The 20,000-nt window shown below is 47.2% G+C and overlaps 1 protein-coding gene across 4 annotated transcripts in view; it reads right to left on the bottom strand.

The window, feature by feature from the left end:
• Positions 1 to 223: 223 nt before the first annotated feature.
• tbc1d32 (TBC1 domain family, member 32) overlaps positions 224 to 20,000 on the bottom strand; it is a 91,532-nt gene continuing 71,755 nt past the window's right edge. For all 4 annotated transcript variants that reach the window (XM_060042088.1, XM_060042091.1, XM_060042090.1 and 1 more), the window contains exons 32-34: positions 15,221 to 15,361; positions 14,706 to 14,894; positions 224 to 2,457 (exon numbers count right to left, since the gene is read on the bottom strand). In XM_060042088.1, the coding sequence (XP_059898071.1) occupies positions 2,338 to 2,457; positions 14,706 to 14,894; positions 15,221 to 15,361 (450 nt within the window). In that variant the 3' untranslated portion in view covers positions 224 to 2,337. The remainder of the gene's footprint in view (positions 2,458 to 14,705; positions 14,895 to 15,220; positions 15,362 to 20,000) is intronic.

Raw genomic sequence — 20,000 nt, 5'->3', positions numbered from 1 at the left:
ATAATCACGGATTTCAGAGTCATTTTGAACAGAAGACGTTTTAAACCAACAGCCTCACAGTGGATGAAGGACTCAAGTCTGAGCCAGGGGGCCAAAACAAATGGAAGGTGAAGAAGCACTAACTGATCATCTCAGGGCATAAGGCCGGAACGCGTCAGGTCACCTGGTAATCCATAGGTTTGTTTCTCCAGATACTCATTATAAAAGGACAGGTGGGCAGTCAGATCAGCAGAGCCTCAGCCTATTTATTGTTTAAAATGTACGTCAGACAGTAACACAATATTGGCAACTTCTGAAAGTGAGAAACAGAAACAGCGTTATTACATCCATAGAATTAAAGAGGATATTTCCAATTAGTTTGGCCATAGAGGGCTTGATATCCATCATCCACGATATCACATGTTCCACAGTGAAAGTTCCTGCTGTGTTCAGTATCATCCTCGATCCTAGAGACCTTCTGTCAATTGAGATGTGAGATGAAGAGTACAACATAGTCTCACGGAAATACGAGACACTGTCACGTCACGTCATTTAATCTATTCATTCGTGATCTGGGACACGTAATTTCAATTTTTTCGTGCCAAAAGCAAAAATTTCTAGCTCAGTCTAAAAAGAAGAAATGAAGCAGCTGAAAGAATCACAATTTCTCAGAATCAAAGGTGAAAGTAGAAACGGGTGGCCAAAAGCTGTCATATTGTTAGAAGTTTGTGCTTTTTGGCAAGAAAAAATTGTAATAACGTGTCCCAGATCGAATGAATAGATTAAATGATGTGACAGTGCCACGTATTTCCGTGAGACTGGGTTGAAGAGTAATATGTGGAAGTTCCCATCAAAGTGTGTCAGGTTGGTGTTAGAATTTAAGTGGCCCCAAAGAAGAGAGAGAGGAGGGTGGGACGGCTCTGTCAACACACAGCCCCCCAAATGTCAGCCGACTGCCAACAGGAAAGCCATTTGTAAATGGCAATCAAATGGGGCTGACCTTATCGGGGCAAACATTACAACAATTCAGATTTAGTGAGCTCTGTCACGGAGCAGTTGGTAGTCCGATGCAGACGGATGGATGCAGTGAATCAATGATCATTGATTATTCATGTTCGGTTGACCATGTGAGAAGTGGAGTACTGCCTGAGATAACAGGCAGATAACATAACAGGTTGTTATGGTGATGGCGCCTCGTATGGCTGCTTCGGTGTGTTGGTGCACACTTCTGTGTTTGTTTTTAGTCTTTAATAGTGTTTAATTTAGTTTATTGCGAATCAAACCGGATTATTTTGCCTTTGTTCTTGTTTATGTTTTTTTGTTGTTATGTTATGTCTCATGTCTTATGTACCAACCACACCAAGTAAATTTCCTGTATGTGTGAATATACTTGGCCATTAAAAGAATTCTGATTCTGATTCTGATTCTGATAATAGATTACAATAATAAGCTAAGGATAACTTTCATACAAACTGCCTGTGTGTCCTGTGCAATACACAAATGTGTTTTGTTTTGTGCTCAGGCATAAATGATGTTACCACCATATTTGGAAGGAGGCACAAAGGCTTCGGAAGACAAACAACAGCATGAAAACCGCATACGTCAGCCATCCTCTTTATTGTCCACCTGAGCTGTGGCGTCTGGTGCACAATTTGTTTCAAATAGATGACGCGTTCTAAAAGACAACTTCATTACAAATAAGATTGCACTTTCATATTCAAAATCTCGTACATGACGTCAAGATGCGTCTACGTGATCAATTAAGTTTTGTTATTGAAATGCTCATCTCAGGGTGGTCCAAGGAAATAGGAGGAAACAACGTGTCATCTTATATTAAACTTTACAAATAATTCAGTATTAAGGTATATGGAAAAACCTTACAATACTTTGAACCTCATAGAAGAACCAAAACTCAATGATTTTGTTACGAAAACGTTACATCATCACTTAATACATATTTCTACTAAAGATACTCAATGTTAACGTGCAATGTTTTACATCAAAACTATGACTATTGGAGCGATGTCCAGCCAGTTCCCCTCAGGAGGAACGCTGACCCTGTGAAGCAGAGACTCTTGTGGACTGTAGTGCAGAAAGGCTTTTCTTACAGGGCTTCATCGGCCCTCCCAGAGCTGTCTCCTAGCAGAGTGGTCTGTGGGGGTCTATGCAGCGGGCGTGGTCTGTGGGGGTCTATGCAGGGGGCGTGGTCTGTGGGGGTCGATGCAGCGGGCGTGGTCTGTGGGGGTTGATGCAGCGGGCGTGGTCTGTGGGGGTTGATGCAGTGGGCGTGGTCTGTGGGGGTCTATGTAGCGGGCGTGGTCTGTGGGGGTTGATGCAGCGGGCGTGGTCTGTGGGGGTCTACGCAGCGGGCGTGGTGATGCGCTGCATGTCTGTGAGCACCGTTGTGCCGTATTTTCCCTCCAGCTGCCCCATGAACTCCAGATGGTCCTGGAATCTGAAGCCCAGGATGGGCTCCTCCTGATGAAAGACATATCATGTATATATATTATATATATCTATATACTGTATACATATAGATATATGTAATAACTCAACCTATTTTTCAGTACAGTAGGTTTTCGACATATGTTACCATATCAACACATAATTGTGAGCAGATGCCAACCTACGTCTTAGAGTACCATATTAAGCGCTGTGTAAATTTCATTTATTATTATTATTATTATTACCACTCCGGCTCCAAATGGATTTTCCATATTCAAGGTAAATTTTACACATTTAGATTTACTGCAAGGCTCAATATCTCAGTATTTCCGTGTCACGTTATTGTGGACTATATTTAGGTATTATTTTGTGTTCCCTAATCGCTGTACAGGGAGCTCACAATGGGATTGAGGGAATAACATATCAATAATCCATTCAGTTATTCATGACCTGGGATGGACTTTATATAATATATATATCATGTATAAAAGGAGTCAGGGACATTTGAGAAGTAAAAAAGCACACAGCCATGTCCAGACAGACATGGAACAACATGTTTGCATGTCGTCCCAAATCGACTTGAGTCCGATGCCAAGCGAGGGAAACGCTTCTGTTGCTCTGTGAAAAAACAACATGATTCCACTTCCTTTCTGGGTTGTGTGCTTTGAGATTAGGGCTTATTGTGTTTGAAGGTATTATTGTAGCAAAAGTCTTTAGCACCTGTAAATGCAGATTTTGTATGCGTACACTAAAGTCACAAATGTGTAACAGTAAATTTGAAGTCCTAAATATTTAATTTGCATGTGTACTCTAAAGTCACAAATGTGTAACAATGTGTGTACATTTAATGTCGTAAATATTTTTTAGACCATTGTAAACACTAAATAGGGTCTACGAGTTCACAAGTCTGTGTTACAGGTGCATGCACAATAGTTGAAATTATATAGATCGCTATGATCAATGAGCATTTTAATGAGAGAGCACAAGTCCATCGATACAACTGCTTGAATCTGCTGCTACGAGTCTCAGCTGTTGTTTTTCTTGCAGATACCTTTGCAACACGTCTACGTGGTGCAAGTGTAACAAAAGTGATTCGTATCCGTATGAAGCAGAGTGACCGTGGGCGGGACCAAATTGTTGCATTAACATGCCGCAAATGGCCTTGAATGTATTTTAATGGTCTGCTTGGATGGTCCCAGTGTAGTTTGAAAAATGCACCCCCTTCCGGCGACTTTCATTGGTTACTGCTGCAATTATGTCCCGCCCACGGACGCTCTGCCTCATATGGACACAAATCCCTTTTGCTACACATGTACCCACATACACCCACAACTGAGACTTGCAGGAACAGATTCGAGCAGTTGTAACGATGGACTTGCTTGCTAATTAAAATGCTGAATCAACATAGCGTTCTATATCATTTTATTTGTGAGGAAATTTTTCACAGATGTGCAACTTGCTTATGTATTATGGTACGGCCACACCAAACGCGTTACTCGCGTTAGGGGCGTCCAAACTCGGCATTTTTGCATAGGGAACCATTGGTATAGGCGCGTAGACGCGTTACATGCGATGAAGCGTCGCGTTAGGGGCGTTACGCGCGACAGACGCACGTAATTACGCACGTAAACGCAGTAACGCGCCCAACGCACCAACGCCCGGAGTTCAGAAATCTGAACTTTCAACGCTCCAACGCGTGGCGCTTAGCCGCGATAGCCAATCAGCGTGGAGCTTGACCCGACGTCACTGGCAGAGAGTAGTGAGCTTGGACAGAAGCATACGGCCGACATCTTTCTTTATTCTGGGTGGAAATAGTAACATAGTTACGCTATTAAATGCGTTTATGGAAACATTTTTAGCGAGAAATGTGCATTTTACTTTCATAATGTTCGCTCGGTGAATGTGAAGGATGTTTGGTTTGATAGTTATGACGAAGAGGGAACGCTCCGTTCACTTGCATGGACAGAGTGTCTGGATGCTAAGCAACCTCAACGTCTTGGCGGACTATTTCTCTGCTGATCAACACTACGAATGGTGGAAACACACCAGACACACCATGTGAAGTTATTTCACCCGATTATTGTTATTTATATCAGAGATTATTTAATTTAACCCGATCTAAGATCTATCACCCAAACACGGCGGCGTTTGGGGTTCCTACCTCGGACTCCAGCGCAGCCACGGCCGACAACTATCTTTATTCTGGGTGGAAATAGTAACATAGTTACGCCATTAAATGCGTTTATGGAAACATTTTTAGCGAGAAATGTGCATTTTACTTTCATAATGTTCGCTCGGTGAATGTGAAGGATGTTTGGTTTGATAGTTATGACGAAGAGGGAACGCTCCGTTCACTCAATATCATCCGACTGCAGACACAAATGGGCGTTGCCTGCAGCTGGACCCTTCTCCGTTCACTTGCATGGACAGAGTGTCTGGAACCTCAACGTCTTGGCAGACTATTTCTCTGCTGATCAACACTACGAATGCTGGAAACACACCAGACACACCATGTGAAGTTATTTAACCCGATTATTGTTATTTATATCAGAGATTATTTAATCTAACGCGATCTAAACTCTATGACCCAAACACAGCGGCGTTTGGGGTTCCTACCTCGGACTCCAGCGCAGCCACGGCCGACAACTATCTTTATTCTGGGTGGAAATAGTAACATAGTTACGCCATTAAATGCGTTTATGGAAACATTTTTAGCGAGAAATGTGCATTTTACTTTCATAATGTTCGCTCGGTGAATGTGAAGGATGTTTGGTTTGATAGTTATGACGAAGAGGGAACGCTCTGTTCACTTGCATGGACATGGACTCATCTAGCTGCGTTGGCGCATTGACGCGTTGGAAGCGTTGAACCGAGTAACCACCACACAATGATCAAGCGTCAGGTTAGGCGCGTTACTCGCGTTATCCAACGCGAGTAACGCGTTTGGTGTGGCCGCACCATTAGTTCACGTTTGGGTTTACGAATGCACACATTTTGGGTATGTTCTTAGATAATGAAACACGGGTGTGCAAATGTGTTTTGCACCAACTGCGCTGCAATGATTGTAGCAAAAGTGTCAATTGCATGACTCTTTGAAGTTGTGATGCACAGGATAGGATTTGTGCACCTGTACACTTGATAATATTTAGTATCTACGACTTCAAATGTACTGTTACACATTTGTGACTTTAGAGTACACATGCAAAATAAATATTTAGGACTTCAAATTGACTGTTACACATTCGTGACTTTAGTGTACGCATACAACATCTGCAGTTACAGGTGCTTAAGACTTTTGCTACAATAATACTTTCATAATTGTGGTCAATTATGTGGAATTTGTTGGCTACTGCTAGAACACATATTTTAGATGCTTCTTAATAGTTATGATAGAAGTTATTGAAGTGATTAGAATACAACAAACAATTTGATTTTGACTTAAGGCTACAAAATAAATATGAAATGTGACACACATACATGCACATATTTTTGTATTGCTATTAAGTATATCATATTTACTTTCCCAAAATTAGCCTTTCATTGGAAAACAGTGTAAAGTGAGGAGAACGTCTACAGATGAGGGCCTGAGAGTGATTGGGATACGGTTTCTACTCATTTGTGTGTGAAAAGTAAAGAAATAGCAGAAATTTTCCTAATATGGTTGCAGAACAGAAACATCCAGAACTCTTTATGTTGTCCTCAAACGTGATGACAAAGACATCTGACATTTAAAATAAAAATGATTCATGGTAATATGCAAGGAATGCATCCACGCACAAACACAAGATACAAACAATGAATTCAGGATTTTTTTTACTGAGAAACACTACTAATAGTAAAATGTAACCAACCCCCCCCCCACACACACACACACACACACACACACACACACACACACACACACACACACACACACACACACACACACACACACACACACACATACACACACACCCACAGAAACACATATACACACACAGAAACACACACACACACACACACACACACACACACACACACACACACACACACACACACACACACACACGCATGCTGATGCACCAGCTACTGTAAGGTGGATACAAAATAAAAAGCATGCTTCAAATTTTTACAATTATATTAATTTAAATGAACAAAATAGATTGCCAATGAACCGTTTTAATTTTCAAAGTGTCTTGATGCCCTTTAGAAGCGTTGTGGTCTGTGATCAGCTCGATCAGACTGATTCACATGTGGCTCAATTCAAAGGACAGAAAACATTAAATACTTAGAAATAAATAAAGTTGATAGATAATAACCTTATTCATTCATATCCTGCTCCTCATATAGCCTGCTCCTCATATAGCCTGCTCCTCATGTGTATAGCCTGCTCCTCATGTGTATAGCCTGCTCCTCATATAGCCTGCTCCTCATATAGCCTGCTCCTCATATAGCCTGCTCCTCATGTGTATAGCCTGCTCCTCATATAGCCTGCTCCTCATGTGTATAGCCTGCTCCTCATGTGTATAGCCTGCTCCTCATATAGCCTGCTCCTCATATAGCCTGCCCCTCATATAGCCTGCTCCTCATGTGTATAGCCTGCTCCTCATGTGTATGGCCTGCTCCTCATATAGCCTGCTTCGACCAATTGCAACAGATTGTGTGTGTTGAACAATCACAGCAGACTGGGCTACTCGGGATGCGGGCCTTAATGCGACATGATACAAAAAAGACCGTTTTCTGAAAGATGCTGAAATTGGTTTTGCAAAAATTAACAGTATGAATATAATAGGAGGTATTTTAACCCTATTCTAGTTATACCCCCAAATGCAATTATCAACCCTAAAAAAGCATGATATGGGATCTTCAAAATGGGTAAAATCTTATTTCATTGTAGAGCTGGGCGCAACACATTGCTTCACTCTCTCTCTCCCCATTCTTCACTCTGAAGATCCCCTCCTCAACGTGCCCTGTCAAACCAGGACCTGGCACAAGACAAATCTTTTTGTTGGCTGGTCCCTGCAGATACGGACTACAGATAACCTAGAAGCTTGAATGGATTAACTGTCTGCATCTAAATGTGGACGGTCTTTTTAGGGGCTTTTTTGGTGTGAAAAAAGTCAGTGATACACATCTGGAAAGTCAGTTGAATCTGTATTATAGTCAGTCTATGTGTGGTATCTCCACACTAGAGCCTCTTTGGCTACGCAGATCTTAACCTGTACTGTTGTAGAGCTAGCAGGAACATTTTGAAACGTAACACTTTGAACGCGCATGTCAGTAACCATCACAATTGGAATCAAATTTAGTGGTAAAAACTGTAATGTGTATGGAAATGTACCAATGTTATAACAAGGTTCAGCATGCTTGTCATAATTAGATAGTTTTGACATCTGATAACTACGTTTCACCAAGATGTGTCTAACCAAAGGCATATCCAAAACGCTTTGCAAATTACTTTAACACGCGTGCATTAAAGGAAAACACTTTCACAAAAGCCACAACACTATCAGAAAACCACAACACAACAACAAAAGCTGCAATACAACAGAGTTCAACGAACAGGTTTGCCTATTATTGCTGGCTGAATATTATTATATCCTGATAATTGATCAAATGTGGATAGGCTATGCAAAATAAAATAACAGGTAAGCTTTAAAACGATAGTTACGTATGTAACTACGGTTCTATGAATTCCGGATGACTGCCAGAGGCGGTGCTTTAGCACTGGATGTTCCATCTCGCGCATGCGCAGGTCGAGTAATTATACCAAAAAAGTCACCTGTGACAGCTGGGTGACCCGAGAAAGTCTATATATTCCGGAGTCACCCGAGGTTCTGTTCCAACTGGATCTTCTCGCGGAATCTGAGAAGTCTGAGTGACAGAGAACTCTGGCGGTCATCCGGAATTCATAGAACCGTAGTTACATACGTAACTATCGTTCTATTTCATTCCTACTGACCGCCAGAGGTGGTGCTTTAGCACTGGATGACTAATACCAAAAAGGTCACGAAGAGTGCTCACTTCAATCAAGGGCTCGAAGCCGTCGACAAGACAGCCGTCGCCACAGGATGAGGAGCAGTGACATTAACCCTGTAGTATCGGGCAAACGTACATGATGAGGACCATGTAGCCGTGGAGCAAATGTCCGGAAGTGGAACCCCCTTCAAGGCAGCCCATGATGTAGCCATACTCCTGGTAGAGTGGCACTTAACGGCCAAGGGCACAGGGAGCCCCTGTGCCCTATAGGCATTCAAGACCACATCCACAACCCAGTGGGAGAGTCTCTGTTTCGACAGGGCAGCCCCCTTCCTGCAGCCCCCGTAACAGACAAAGAGGTTATCTGTCTTACGCAAGCTGGTTGTCGCTTCAACATATGCCCTAAGCGCCCGCACCGGGCACAACAGGTCTGACACTCTTTCTGCACCCCCTGGAGAGCCTGGGGGATTGAAAGCAGCCAACTCGATTGATTGGTTTACATGATGGGGAGACAATCGTTTGGGTAGGAAGGATGGGTTCGGCCAGAGCACCACTCCTGACCCATCTGCGTGCCAGCGCAAACACGCCTGGCTCACTGACAAGGCATGGAGTTCACCGACCCGTTTTGCAGTCACGATGGCAAGGAGAAATGCCGTCTTCATGGACAGCCGCGTCAGGTCTGCCTGACTTAGTGGCTCAAATGGGGGTAGACATAAGGACCTCAGAGCTACTTGCAGGTCCCATGATGGTGCCCTCAGGGATCGCGGTGGTTGAAGCCTCTGGGCCCCCTTCAGAAACTGCCTGATCAGGTAGTGGGACCCTACCGTCTGGTTATCCACCCTTGCGTGAGTGGCCGAGATCGCGGCCATATAAACGCGCAGGGTAGACGCAGCTCTTCTGTTGTCCAACACAGACTGCAGAAAGTGTAGTATCACTACCACTGAGAAAGTCTCCGGGACTTCGCCCCGCGCCACGCACCACTGGGAAAACAACTTCCACCTGTTTGCATAGAGCAACCTAGTGGAGGGTGCCCTTGAACTAAAAATGGTACGGACCACTGACTGGTCGCAAGACGTCAGCAGCAGGTCCCGTCTCTCAGGGGCCACACGCACAGCCGCAGGCGGCCAGGATTCGTGTGCCATATGCGTCCGCCTACCTGAGACAGAAGGTCCTGTCTCTCTGGGAGGCACCAAGGCTCTCCGTAAAGGAGTTTCAATAATGGTGGGAACCATGGCCTTCCTGGCCAATGTGGAGCCACCAGAAGTAGGCTGTAACAGCCACGCTGGACCCTGTCCAGCGCTGCCAGTAAAAGGGGAATTGGGGGAAATGCATAAAGCAGGCTGTCTGGCCAAGCATGAGCCAGAGCGTCCTGCCCTAGGGGACTGGTCCTCTCCGTCAAGGGGAACCAAAGGGGACAGTGGGTGGTCTCTTCGGAAGCAAAGAGATCCGCCACTGCCCTGCCATACCTGTCCCAAATCATCCCCACCACCTCCGGATGGAGTCTCCACTCTCCGGGGGGTGGCCCTTGGCGAGAGAGAAGGTCTGCCGCTGTGTTCCGGACACCTGGAACATGGACAGCCCTCAGGCTTAGAAAATGGGGGAACGCCCACGGAAGGAGCCTTTGCGTGACCCGCAGGCTCTGCCTCGATCTGGTGCCCCCCTGATGGTTGACGTGGTAGACTGTGGAGGTGTTGTCTGTCCGGACAAGAACATGTCGGTCCCTCAGAACTGGAAGGAAGTGCCTGAGAGCTAAGAACACCGCAAGGAGTTCCAGCACATTTATATGCTCCAGTCTCTGCTGGGCATCCCACTGGCCTCTGACAGTCCTGCACTGCCATACTGCACCCCAGCCGGAAAGGGAGGCGTCCGTCTCCACAACCTCCCGCCGGGAAGCTATCCTCCCTAAGGGCGACCCCGCAATCAGGTATGCCCTCTCTCTCCAGGGTCTGAGGGCCCGAAGGCACCGCCCAGACACCCTGACCATCTTGTGTCTCTGCCACTTGGGGTCCAAGTGGAGACCATTTACCCAGATCTGAAGGGGACGCAATTCCAGAAGGCCTAGTGGGACCACCATGGATGCTGAGGTCAGCATACCTATCAGTCGAAGGAAGAGGCTGTATTCCAGCAACTTCCCCCGCCTGAAGCGCTGTAGCAGCTGCAAAATGGTAGCTACGCACTTTGGAGAGAGGCAGGCTCGCATGGCCACCGAGTCGAGCACCAGCCCCAGATAGCTCACAACCCGACATGGTGTAAGGTTGCTCTTGGTAAAGTTGACCATAAGGCCAAGCCGGTCCACATGGCTGAGGAGCATGGCTGTGTCCCTGACCGCCTGCTCCCGAGTTGGGGAAATGACCAACCAGTCATCCAGGTATGTCAGTATCGCCATACCTGTGGCCTGTAATGGTGACAGGGCTGCTGCTACACACCGTGTAAACATACGCGGGGCCAGAGACAGCCCGAACGGAAGAACCCTGAACTGGTACACCTTGCCCAGAAAAGCAAAGCGGAGGAACCGCCTGTGACGTTGGGTAATAGGGACATGAAAGTAAGCGTCTTTCAGGTCTATTGATACGAACCAGTCCCCCTGAGCGATAGCCTGGAGGACGTCCGCAACATGCAGCATGTGGAAGGGAAGAACCTTGAGGAACTGATTCAGCCCTCTCAAGTCCAGAATGGGGCGAAACCCGCCATCCTTCTTCGGTACCAGAAAGTAGGTTGAGTAGAACCCATCGAGCTGTTCTTGTGGTTCTACTACTTCGATAGCACCCTTCCCAAGGAGGGTGGCTACTTCCTGTCTCAGGACCAGGGATCTGTCGGGATTGGTAACCACGGTAACCTTGATCCCGCTGAAAGTTGGGGGCCGGTGTCGGAATTGGAGTGTGTACCCGTTGGATAGCGTGGACACTATCCAAGGGTCTGTGGTCTGCTCTTGCCAGTAGCTCAGGTGCTGCTGAGAAAAGCGTCCGACGACTGGCCCTTGGACTTTAGTACCTACCTGGGGGGGGGGCGGCGACTGGGCGCCGAACCTCTTGGTGCCTGAAATGCCACCCGTGGCGCAGAGCTACGGCGCTGGTCAGCCCGTGCTGAGAAGTGCTGGCCCCTCGATTGTCCACCTGAACGTGGTTGAGAGCTATTGGCACGGGGTACCGCAGAGGCCACCGGCCTAGAATGAAGCAGAGGTGCACGCCATAAGCAAGCAAACTGCTGGCTAGCCTGGCCAACCTGTACACTTCGCTCCAGGGCCTGAAGAGCAGCTGGCCCAAACGTCTGGCCTGGGACCACTGGAAGAGAACGGAGGGTCCGTTGACACACCTCCGACAGGGGTGACTGCGCCAGCCAAACCTGGCGGCGCGCCAACGTAACAGTTGACATTAACCTGCCTAGCTCCCTAGTCATGTACGCAAAAGTTTGCAGTGAAGCATCACTGAGGGTCTGTGCTGAAGGATCAGCACCTGACCCCCGTATAGTCTGAGACAGCGCCAGAACGATGTGAGAAAGCGAATTTCCAAGACGTCCCACACGGGCAGCAATGTTGTAACTCCTGGTAAGGAGGTCATCTGTAATCCGGCACTGGGGCCGAGGGCAGCGCGCATCGGTTCTCAGAGCCTCGTCCAGGGAGACAACCAGGGACGCTATAGCAGGCTCAATCGGAGCTAACCGGTCCAAGCCATAAGAATCAGCATTGGCCATAGTTGCCAGACCTCGGCTATCACTAGTGTGCTGGGAGAGAGCCCTTGAATCTGGCCAGCATCTATGAAGCTCTGCGATGTACGGCTCAGAGGGGGGCAAAGAGAAAACGAAAGGTTGAGCGGCCTGTGGAAAAAAGGCGTTCACAGGTGCAGATGAAACAGGAGCTTCATCCAACCCCAGCCTTGCCAGGGCCATTCGCACGGCTGGTCTAACAGTGTCGCGGCACTGACCTCTAGCCGAGCAGCCCAGAGACCCTTGAGAGAACGCCTGAGAGGCAAGGGACGCATGCTCTTCCTCCTCTGCAAAGAGGCTACAGGACGCAGCTGTAGACAGCATGTCATCCTCTGTATAAGTGGGTTGCGCAGCCGCAGGGGCCGCGGCTGGTACACCCTGAGCTGGTTGGAGGTTCTGTAGGAGGGCTTTAATCTGACCAAGACCCGAAGGGGGCAACCCTGGTCTGCCCTCCACCACAGCCAACCTAGCTAGCCTCAGTGCATGAGGCATGAAACTACAGTTCATGCACGGGTTATCTGACACTGCTTCCCTGAGGTGTTCAACCCCGAGACACGCATGGCACTGGTCATGGCCATCCTCCGCCTGCAGGGAGGCCATGCAGGCGACACAACTATGGGCGCTTAGCATGTCGGCAAATTAATTGCAAGCATATTAATCAGTAGGCTAGGCAATTGAGCTTTAGGCGAGAGCACCCGAGCAATGACGCGACACCCCGACAATAACAGTGACGGCAAGCTACAGGCGAGAGCACCAGAGCGACGCGACACTCCGACAATAACAGTGACGGCGAGCCTTGGAAACCCAAGCAGCCCACTGGAGAGAAAATTAACACAGGCTAGGCAATCGAGTTTTAGGCGAGAGCACCCAAGCAACGACGCGACAGCCCGACAATAACAGTGACGGCGAGCTACAGGCGAGAGCACACGAGCGACGCAACACTCCGACAATAACAGTGACGGCGAGCCTTGGAAACCCAAGCAGCCCACTGGAGAGCAAATGAACACAGGCTAGGCAATCAAGCTTTAGGCGAGAGCACCCGAGCAACGACGCGACGCGACACCCCGGCAACAACACAGTGACGTCGAGCCTTGGTAATCCAAGCAGCCCACCGGAGAGCAATCAGCGCAGGCTAGGCAATCAAGCTACAGGCGAGTGCACCCGAGCAATAATGCGCCCGACAATAGAGTGACGGCGCCAGGAAAATACAGTGACAGCTTTTGGAAACCCAAGCCACTCACTGGCGATTAATCAAAGAGCGCAACTGGCTAAATAAATACAGTGACGGCGGCTTGGACCCCAAGCCGCGCACTGGCGCATACAAATGAGCAACCGGTCTTAGGCGAACGCACCCGAGAAACGGTGCGAGACCGAAAGAATAACACAGCGACTGAAAACTAGCCGCCAATTAATGCTCTAAGCAAATTAAAGCAAAGGGTAGAAAGGTGAAATCAGCTGCTGCGCTAGCCGACGGATAGTCGACTACGCGTAGCCTACACACTTTACTCACCCCTGCCGAATCAAACAAATTGCAAGTCGCAGCCCTTGGTGGACGAAGTCAAATCGAGGCACCAACCCTTGGGTTACAAGGCTACTTGCGACAAGCTAATATGGTATCTCTTACAACAAACAATGTTTGTGTGTCCTGCTAGTACGCTACCGCGAGAAAATACAAGGAACAGAACCTCGGGTGACTCCGGAATATATAGACTTTCTCGGGTCACCCAGGTGTCACAGGTGACTTTTTTGGTATAATTACTCGACCTGCGCATGCGCGAGATGGAACATCCAGTGCTAAAGCACCGCCTCTGGCGGTCAGTAGGAATGAAATAGAACGTTACCTTGACTTTTGAAAGGCATACTGGCATTATACAAGAATTTGATGTTCTTGCCACACAAACTACAGAATGCTGTTTCAGAATTCAGGTTGAATCAACAAATAAGGACAATACTTTGTAATCTCCAATAAAACTTATGACAAAGGGCAAGAACTTCCCTCTTCCACACCTGTTGGCAATAATACAGAAGTCTGTTTTTTGTCAACATCCGTATGCGCTCACTTCTGTTTTGTTGTAGCTTTTGCTTTTAGCTTTTGTGTTGTGGCGCTTGCATTTGTGTTTGTGTTTTCCGTTATGTGCTTGTGAGTGTGTATCAGCATTTTGGATAGACACTTCCAAATATTGTAAGTCAGCAAGTTAACATCATGTTACTTGTGCGAACATTTTGTTAGAATTAAAAGACATAACTGAATAAACGTAAGGTTACTAAAACTAAAATAACTAGTACGTGAACCAGACCGGTTTTCACCGGCATTCGTGGGGAGAACATCCAACTGCGTCCTTTGTTGCTTTGAATGAGAGAGCCTAGCAACAGACAGTACATAGCTTACTTTTAAACCACGCAAAAGTCACAGAAAATCAGGGATCATTGAGCCACGTATTTAAATAAATATATGATATATGATTAGACGATCATTCAACGATGTGTCTGACCTGAAAAATAAGATCCACCCATGCAAAGGACCCCCCCAGCCCTCGTACAGCTCCATATTGACAGACTCCCTGAGTGGACGTACAGCACGGGGAGGTGAGGTGTGGTGGTCTGTGTGGTCTCTGACTCACCTTGAGGTAGACCTGCAGGTCCTGGGCCTGTGTGTGCAGCAGGATGTCTGGCTGCATGTGCTTCAACACGGCCACACACACGTACACCTGGTAGTCGGGGCCCATGAGCACACAGGTGGACACGTAGTGGCAGACCTCAGGCCAGTCCAGGTAGTTCCAGAAGCACTGGTTCAGCCACTGCAGGCACATCTGGAATCACCACAGAAACACATCCATCAGCTTCATACTGGGCGGTAAATCTATTTCAGGCAGGCGTGAGCAGAGCAGAGCCAGTAGGCCCGCCCAAACGAGGGGAAAGCTGTCAGGGGCCACTCACAGGGCCGCCAAAACGAGGGGAAAGCTGTCAGGGGCCAGAAGGGGTTAAGGTGAAGGTAAGCCCGGTGAGGGAACAGCCCAGAGACCTCCTGCTCTGGTTCTAGTGTGGTTCTAGAAACCCCCTGATCCGGTTCTAGTGTGGTTCTAGTGTGTTTCCTTCTCTTGACCGAAACACTGATTCTGGTCGACGTTGTGCCCACCTGGGACGGGGTGAAGCCAGACATCCTGAAGGCAGAGTGGACCAGGGGGACCTCAGCCTTGAGCAGCATCTCTACGTAGTGAGCAGTGCACCAGTAGACCGGAGGGATCCCCGAGGCCGCCACAGGGGCCGGTAGATGGACCTGACACAACAAACAGATCAGTGTAGTGCTCTTGTTATTTCTGGATTGGACCATAGAAAATATGCGACCAGTGTTGTCAAACTAAATGGACTCTAGCAATGTTATAACATTTCCAGTCGAAGCATAAATTTTGACAATTTCACATTTCCCCAAAATTGAAAATTGCAAAGATACAAATCAGTAACCAGTTGATGTTAACCTATGATGAAAGTGTGATGTGTGTAGCATGCATCTATTTGTGGGAACCCTATCTGCAGTGTTATTCTTCCTCATGTTGGCAGTCTCCTAATGGAATCATGTTGCCTCAAACCGTAGTAAATGTTCTGTAACCTAATAACCGCTTGTTTTTCCTTGCTTTGAACAAAATTTAGCATCTTAGGTAGCCTGCAGCTAGCGTTGCAATGTACATAATCTGACTATACACGGTGAAGACAACGGGCTTGCAGAGGGCTGAGGGGGAATCCTAAAAGGCTTTGATGAGGGGCTGCATAATGAGACGCGATCGCTGGGATCGTGGAAGACCTTCCCTCTCCTGGAGGCCTCCACTGCGGTTTACAATGATACTATAGCTCATTATGGAGCCCTTACTGTTCCTTGATTTCTTCTTTAGTCACAAGCATCGCTGACAAGCTGTAGCACAGTGGTTAGTAGTGGTCATATGTTCATCATGTAGCAGTCATAGGTTCATCATGTAGTGGTCATAGGTTCATCATATAGTGGTCATAGGTTCATCATGTAGTGGTCATAGGTTCATCATGTAGTGGTCATAGGTTCATCATGTAGTGGTCATAGGTTCATCATGCAGTGGTCATAGGTTCATAGTATAGTGGTCATAGGTTCATCATGTAGTGGTCATAGGTTCATCATGTAGTGGTCATAGGTTCATCATGTAGTGGTCATAAGTTCATAGTGTAGTGGTCATACGTTTATAGTGTAGGGGTCATAAGTGCATTATATAGTGGTCATAGGTTCATAATGAATTGGTCATAAGTTCATAGAGTAGTGGTCATATATTTATAGTGTAGGGGTTTTCTGTGTCCAATCAGCGAATGTGTGTGGCTGAGAACAATGACATTAAAGTCAGCTCTCGTTGACAGACATCTTCACGGACGGTATTTGGTTTGTTTACAGCCTGTGTGCAATGTGATTCCCGGCCAAACGTTTGCGAATGGTTATATGGTAGATCCAGAGTGGCACTGGGCAGATCCAATAGTTTTAAACTTCAACAGACACCCGCCTTCAAGTGAGTTAACGTTTGGCAATTGAGTAGTTCCAGACTCTCTGTGCAAATGAAATGAAGTACGAGAGTCTGGTAGGACGAGGCTACAAATTGACCTGACACTAAGGCCATTTCAGATTCTGATGAAACATGTATAAACTGACCCATATATTCACTCGGAAAATGTATGTTTGCAAAAAAAAATTTACCCTCAATGATAACACAATGCTTTAACAGCATTGTTTTAGGAAACAAATTCATTTAGTTTAACTACAGCATATTGTAAATGATACAAATGGTTATTTAACATTGTTATTTGTAAGACCTATACCTGTCAAGGGCATTGGATATTGGATAATTAGTTAAATAAAACAGCATTACAATAAAGTAATGTTGTGTTTGAGGTAGGGTATTAACCTGAAGTATGGCACTGAACATCGTATTGTACAATGAGCTGCAAAACCATCTGGCTGTTGTTTTTGCTGGTTGTCATGGTACTTATGCTAATAATGCTGAACAAGGATTTCATGCTGTTAATGTTTTCTACTCACCTGTTCACTGAAATATTTAAATCAATTTAAATTCAGTCTATAGAAGGTAACAATTAATAAATCAATATTACACATCAGTAGCATTTACTGCTGCTTCCACTCATGTGCACTTTCCCATTCATGCATTAATAACCAGTAAAGAGCAAGTACAAATGAACTTAGCTAAAATGGTAACATTCAATCAACTAACTCTTCTAAGGGAATGAATGTGGCAAATATATTTGCAACAGAAATTTCCCAGAATGGCCCTTCCATCAGATTCAATGCCTTTCTTCCAGGCAGGAGCGTTTGGTAGACAGCGATTCTGCCCCATTGGTTTTAAAATGCAATTAAAACTGCTGTGACAGTCTCTGCCCACGCAGGATGTCTCAGGACGGCTGAGAGGACGCTGGCGTGTGTAATCTGCGACTACTCTCCATTCATCCCAAGACGATCTGTGGACTACCTCCAATAAGAGTTTTAACACAGGGAAAGCTGAGCGGTAGGGCAAAATCTGTGCGCGTTCACGTTGGCGGCAACCTCTTCCTGGTCAACAGCCGCTTTTGTAACCGCCTCCCCTCTGCCGCCCTTCCTTCATTGAAATGAATGGAGGGGGCAAGTTGCCGCACGGCGGTGTGAAACCGGCTTAACGCTCCCAGCCGGACGCGCCATGACTCTACAAATACTCTGCAGCTGAACTTTTCAAATACAGCACTCTCTCCTCTCCGAACTGCCTCGAGGTCATCAGATCTCTCTGCCTTCTTTGTCGCCCCCACTATGTGCATAGGGCTGCCCGACATAAGTTTGTTTACATGAATACTACTCCAGCTGTCCCCGCAGTTAGGTGTCATGCTTCACTGCAGCAACATCATCAAAACAAACCACGCCCCCTGCTCTGCATCAATTGCACTGTGACCCCTGTTGTAGCCTCCACTAACAGGGCTGCCATGTTCATGTTACTGAACACTCGCTCACTAAATAACAAAGCCCTACTCATTTATGATATTATTTTGGATAAAAAGCTTGACTTCCTATGTCTGACAGAGACATGGCAGAGCCAGCAGGACTCAACAGGTCAAAGAATTCCCAGTTAGCTCCACTTTATTTGAGTGTCTCCATTTTGCACTGGCAGGTGCTACACAGCTTCAAGTTCTTCTTATCTACCGGCCCCCTAAAGCCTCCACCCACTTATTGTCAGAGCTTTCTGGGTTGCTCGCCACCATCTGCCCTTTGTACCCATCTACCATTCTGTTGGGTGACTTTAACATCCATGTGGACTCCGCTAACTGCCCCTTTGCTTCTGATTTTATGTCACTATTGGACTGTTTTAGTATTGCCCAACATGTGCTTGATCCAACTCATACCAAAGGGCACACCCTTGACCTTGTGTGCCCCACTGGAATCAGCCCCTGTCATCTCCAGTGTGATGACCTGGCTATATCTGACAATCTTGCTATCTCATTCTCTGTTCCTGTGCCCCTACCCAGTCAGCCCAGTAATCAAACCATCACATTCCGGAAAACCAAACAGGTGTGCGCATCCCTTATGTCTTCTACCCTAGCGACCCACCTGGCCACCCCCCCTCCTAACACCTTGGACCGTGGATGGTCTGGTGGAACATTACAATACTGCTCTGTCCCTCAGCTTGGACTCAGTCGCCCCTCACATAACTCGACTGGTCTCCTTCTCATGCCCCGCTCCCTGGTTTACTCCTGAGCTCCGCCTCAGGAAGGCAGCTGGCCGCCGGCTTGAGAGGCGCTTTAAGACATCTCTCATGCGCCCACCCGATGCTCCCCAACCCACTGACGCCGTAGACCTGTGCTCCAGGTTCTTGGATTTCTTCCAAAACAAAGTGGAATCCATTCACAACCACCTTCTGCAGCAGTCTACGCCACCCTCTTCTACTCCCCCCCATCCTGGTGCCGACACCCCTACTGCCTGACACTGCAGTTCTGTTTCTCCTCTTTCACCACACTGGACTCTGACCAGGTGCTTGACTTGGTGTCCAAGGCTAAGCCCTCTTCCAGCAAGCTGGATCCTATGCCTACCACCTTGGTGAAGACCTGCCTCTCTGTCATCTGTTCCTCTATTGCCGCCATCATCCACTGCTCACTGGACTCCGGTGTGGTGCCTTCAGGCTTCAAAATAGCAGCAGTTATTCCCACCCTGAAAAGCCTGGTCTGGACCCTGACGACCCAAATAACTATCGACCGATCTCCAACCTTCCTTTCCTAAGTAAAATCCTGGAAAGAGCAGTGGCTTCCCAGCTCCACCATCACATGTCCCACCATGAGCTCTTTGAACCCCTCCAATCAGGCTTCAGAATTCTACACAGTACTGAGACCGCCCTCACTGAAATCCCCAACGACCTTCTCACTGCCGCCGACAATGGCCTCATCTCCATTCTCATCCTCCTCGAACTCTCTGCAGCCTTTGACCCATTCCATCCTCCTTACCCGTCTCGCTGAGCTCATCAGCCTCAGGGGCTCAGCTCTCTCCTGGTTTCAGTACTACCGTTCCAACCGCAAACAATATGTCACCCTGAAAGATGCCAAATCCAGCCTGGCTCCAGTCAATCATGGCGTACCGCAGGGATCTGTGCTCAGCCCTCTCCTCTTCACCATATACATGCTCCCCCTTGGCCAAATTATTCGTCACCACGGTCTCAGTTTCCACTGTTATGCTGATGACACTCAACTATACATCAGCACCAAACCCTCCACTCAGCTCCCGCCTGGTCCACTCATCAACTGACTGCAAGAACTAAAAACCTGGATGACCTCCAACCTCCTCAAACTGAACAGCAATAAAGCGGAACTCATAGTGGTGGCCCCCAAGTCACTGCTCAGGAAGGTTGGTGATCTACTCCTGGAAGTGGATGGCTGCTCCA

Source organism: Gadus macrocephalus, chromosome 21, assembly GCF_031168955.1.
Source record: "Gadus macrocephalus chromosome 21, ASM3116895v1".
Classification (NCBI taxonomy): domain Eukaryota; kingdom Metazoa; phylum Chordata; class Actinopteri; order Gadiformes; family Gadidae; genus Gadus; species Gadus macrocephalus.
This window is presented reverse-complemented; position numbering and strand designations above follow the sequence as displayed.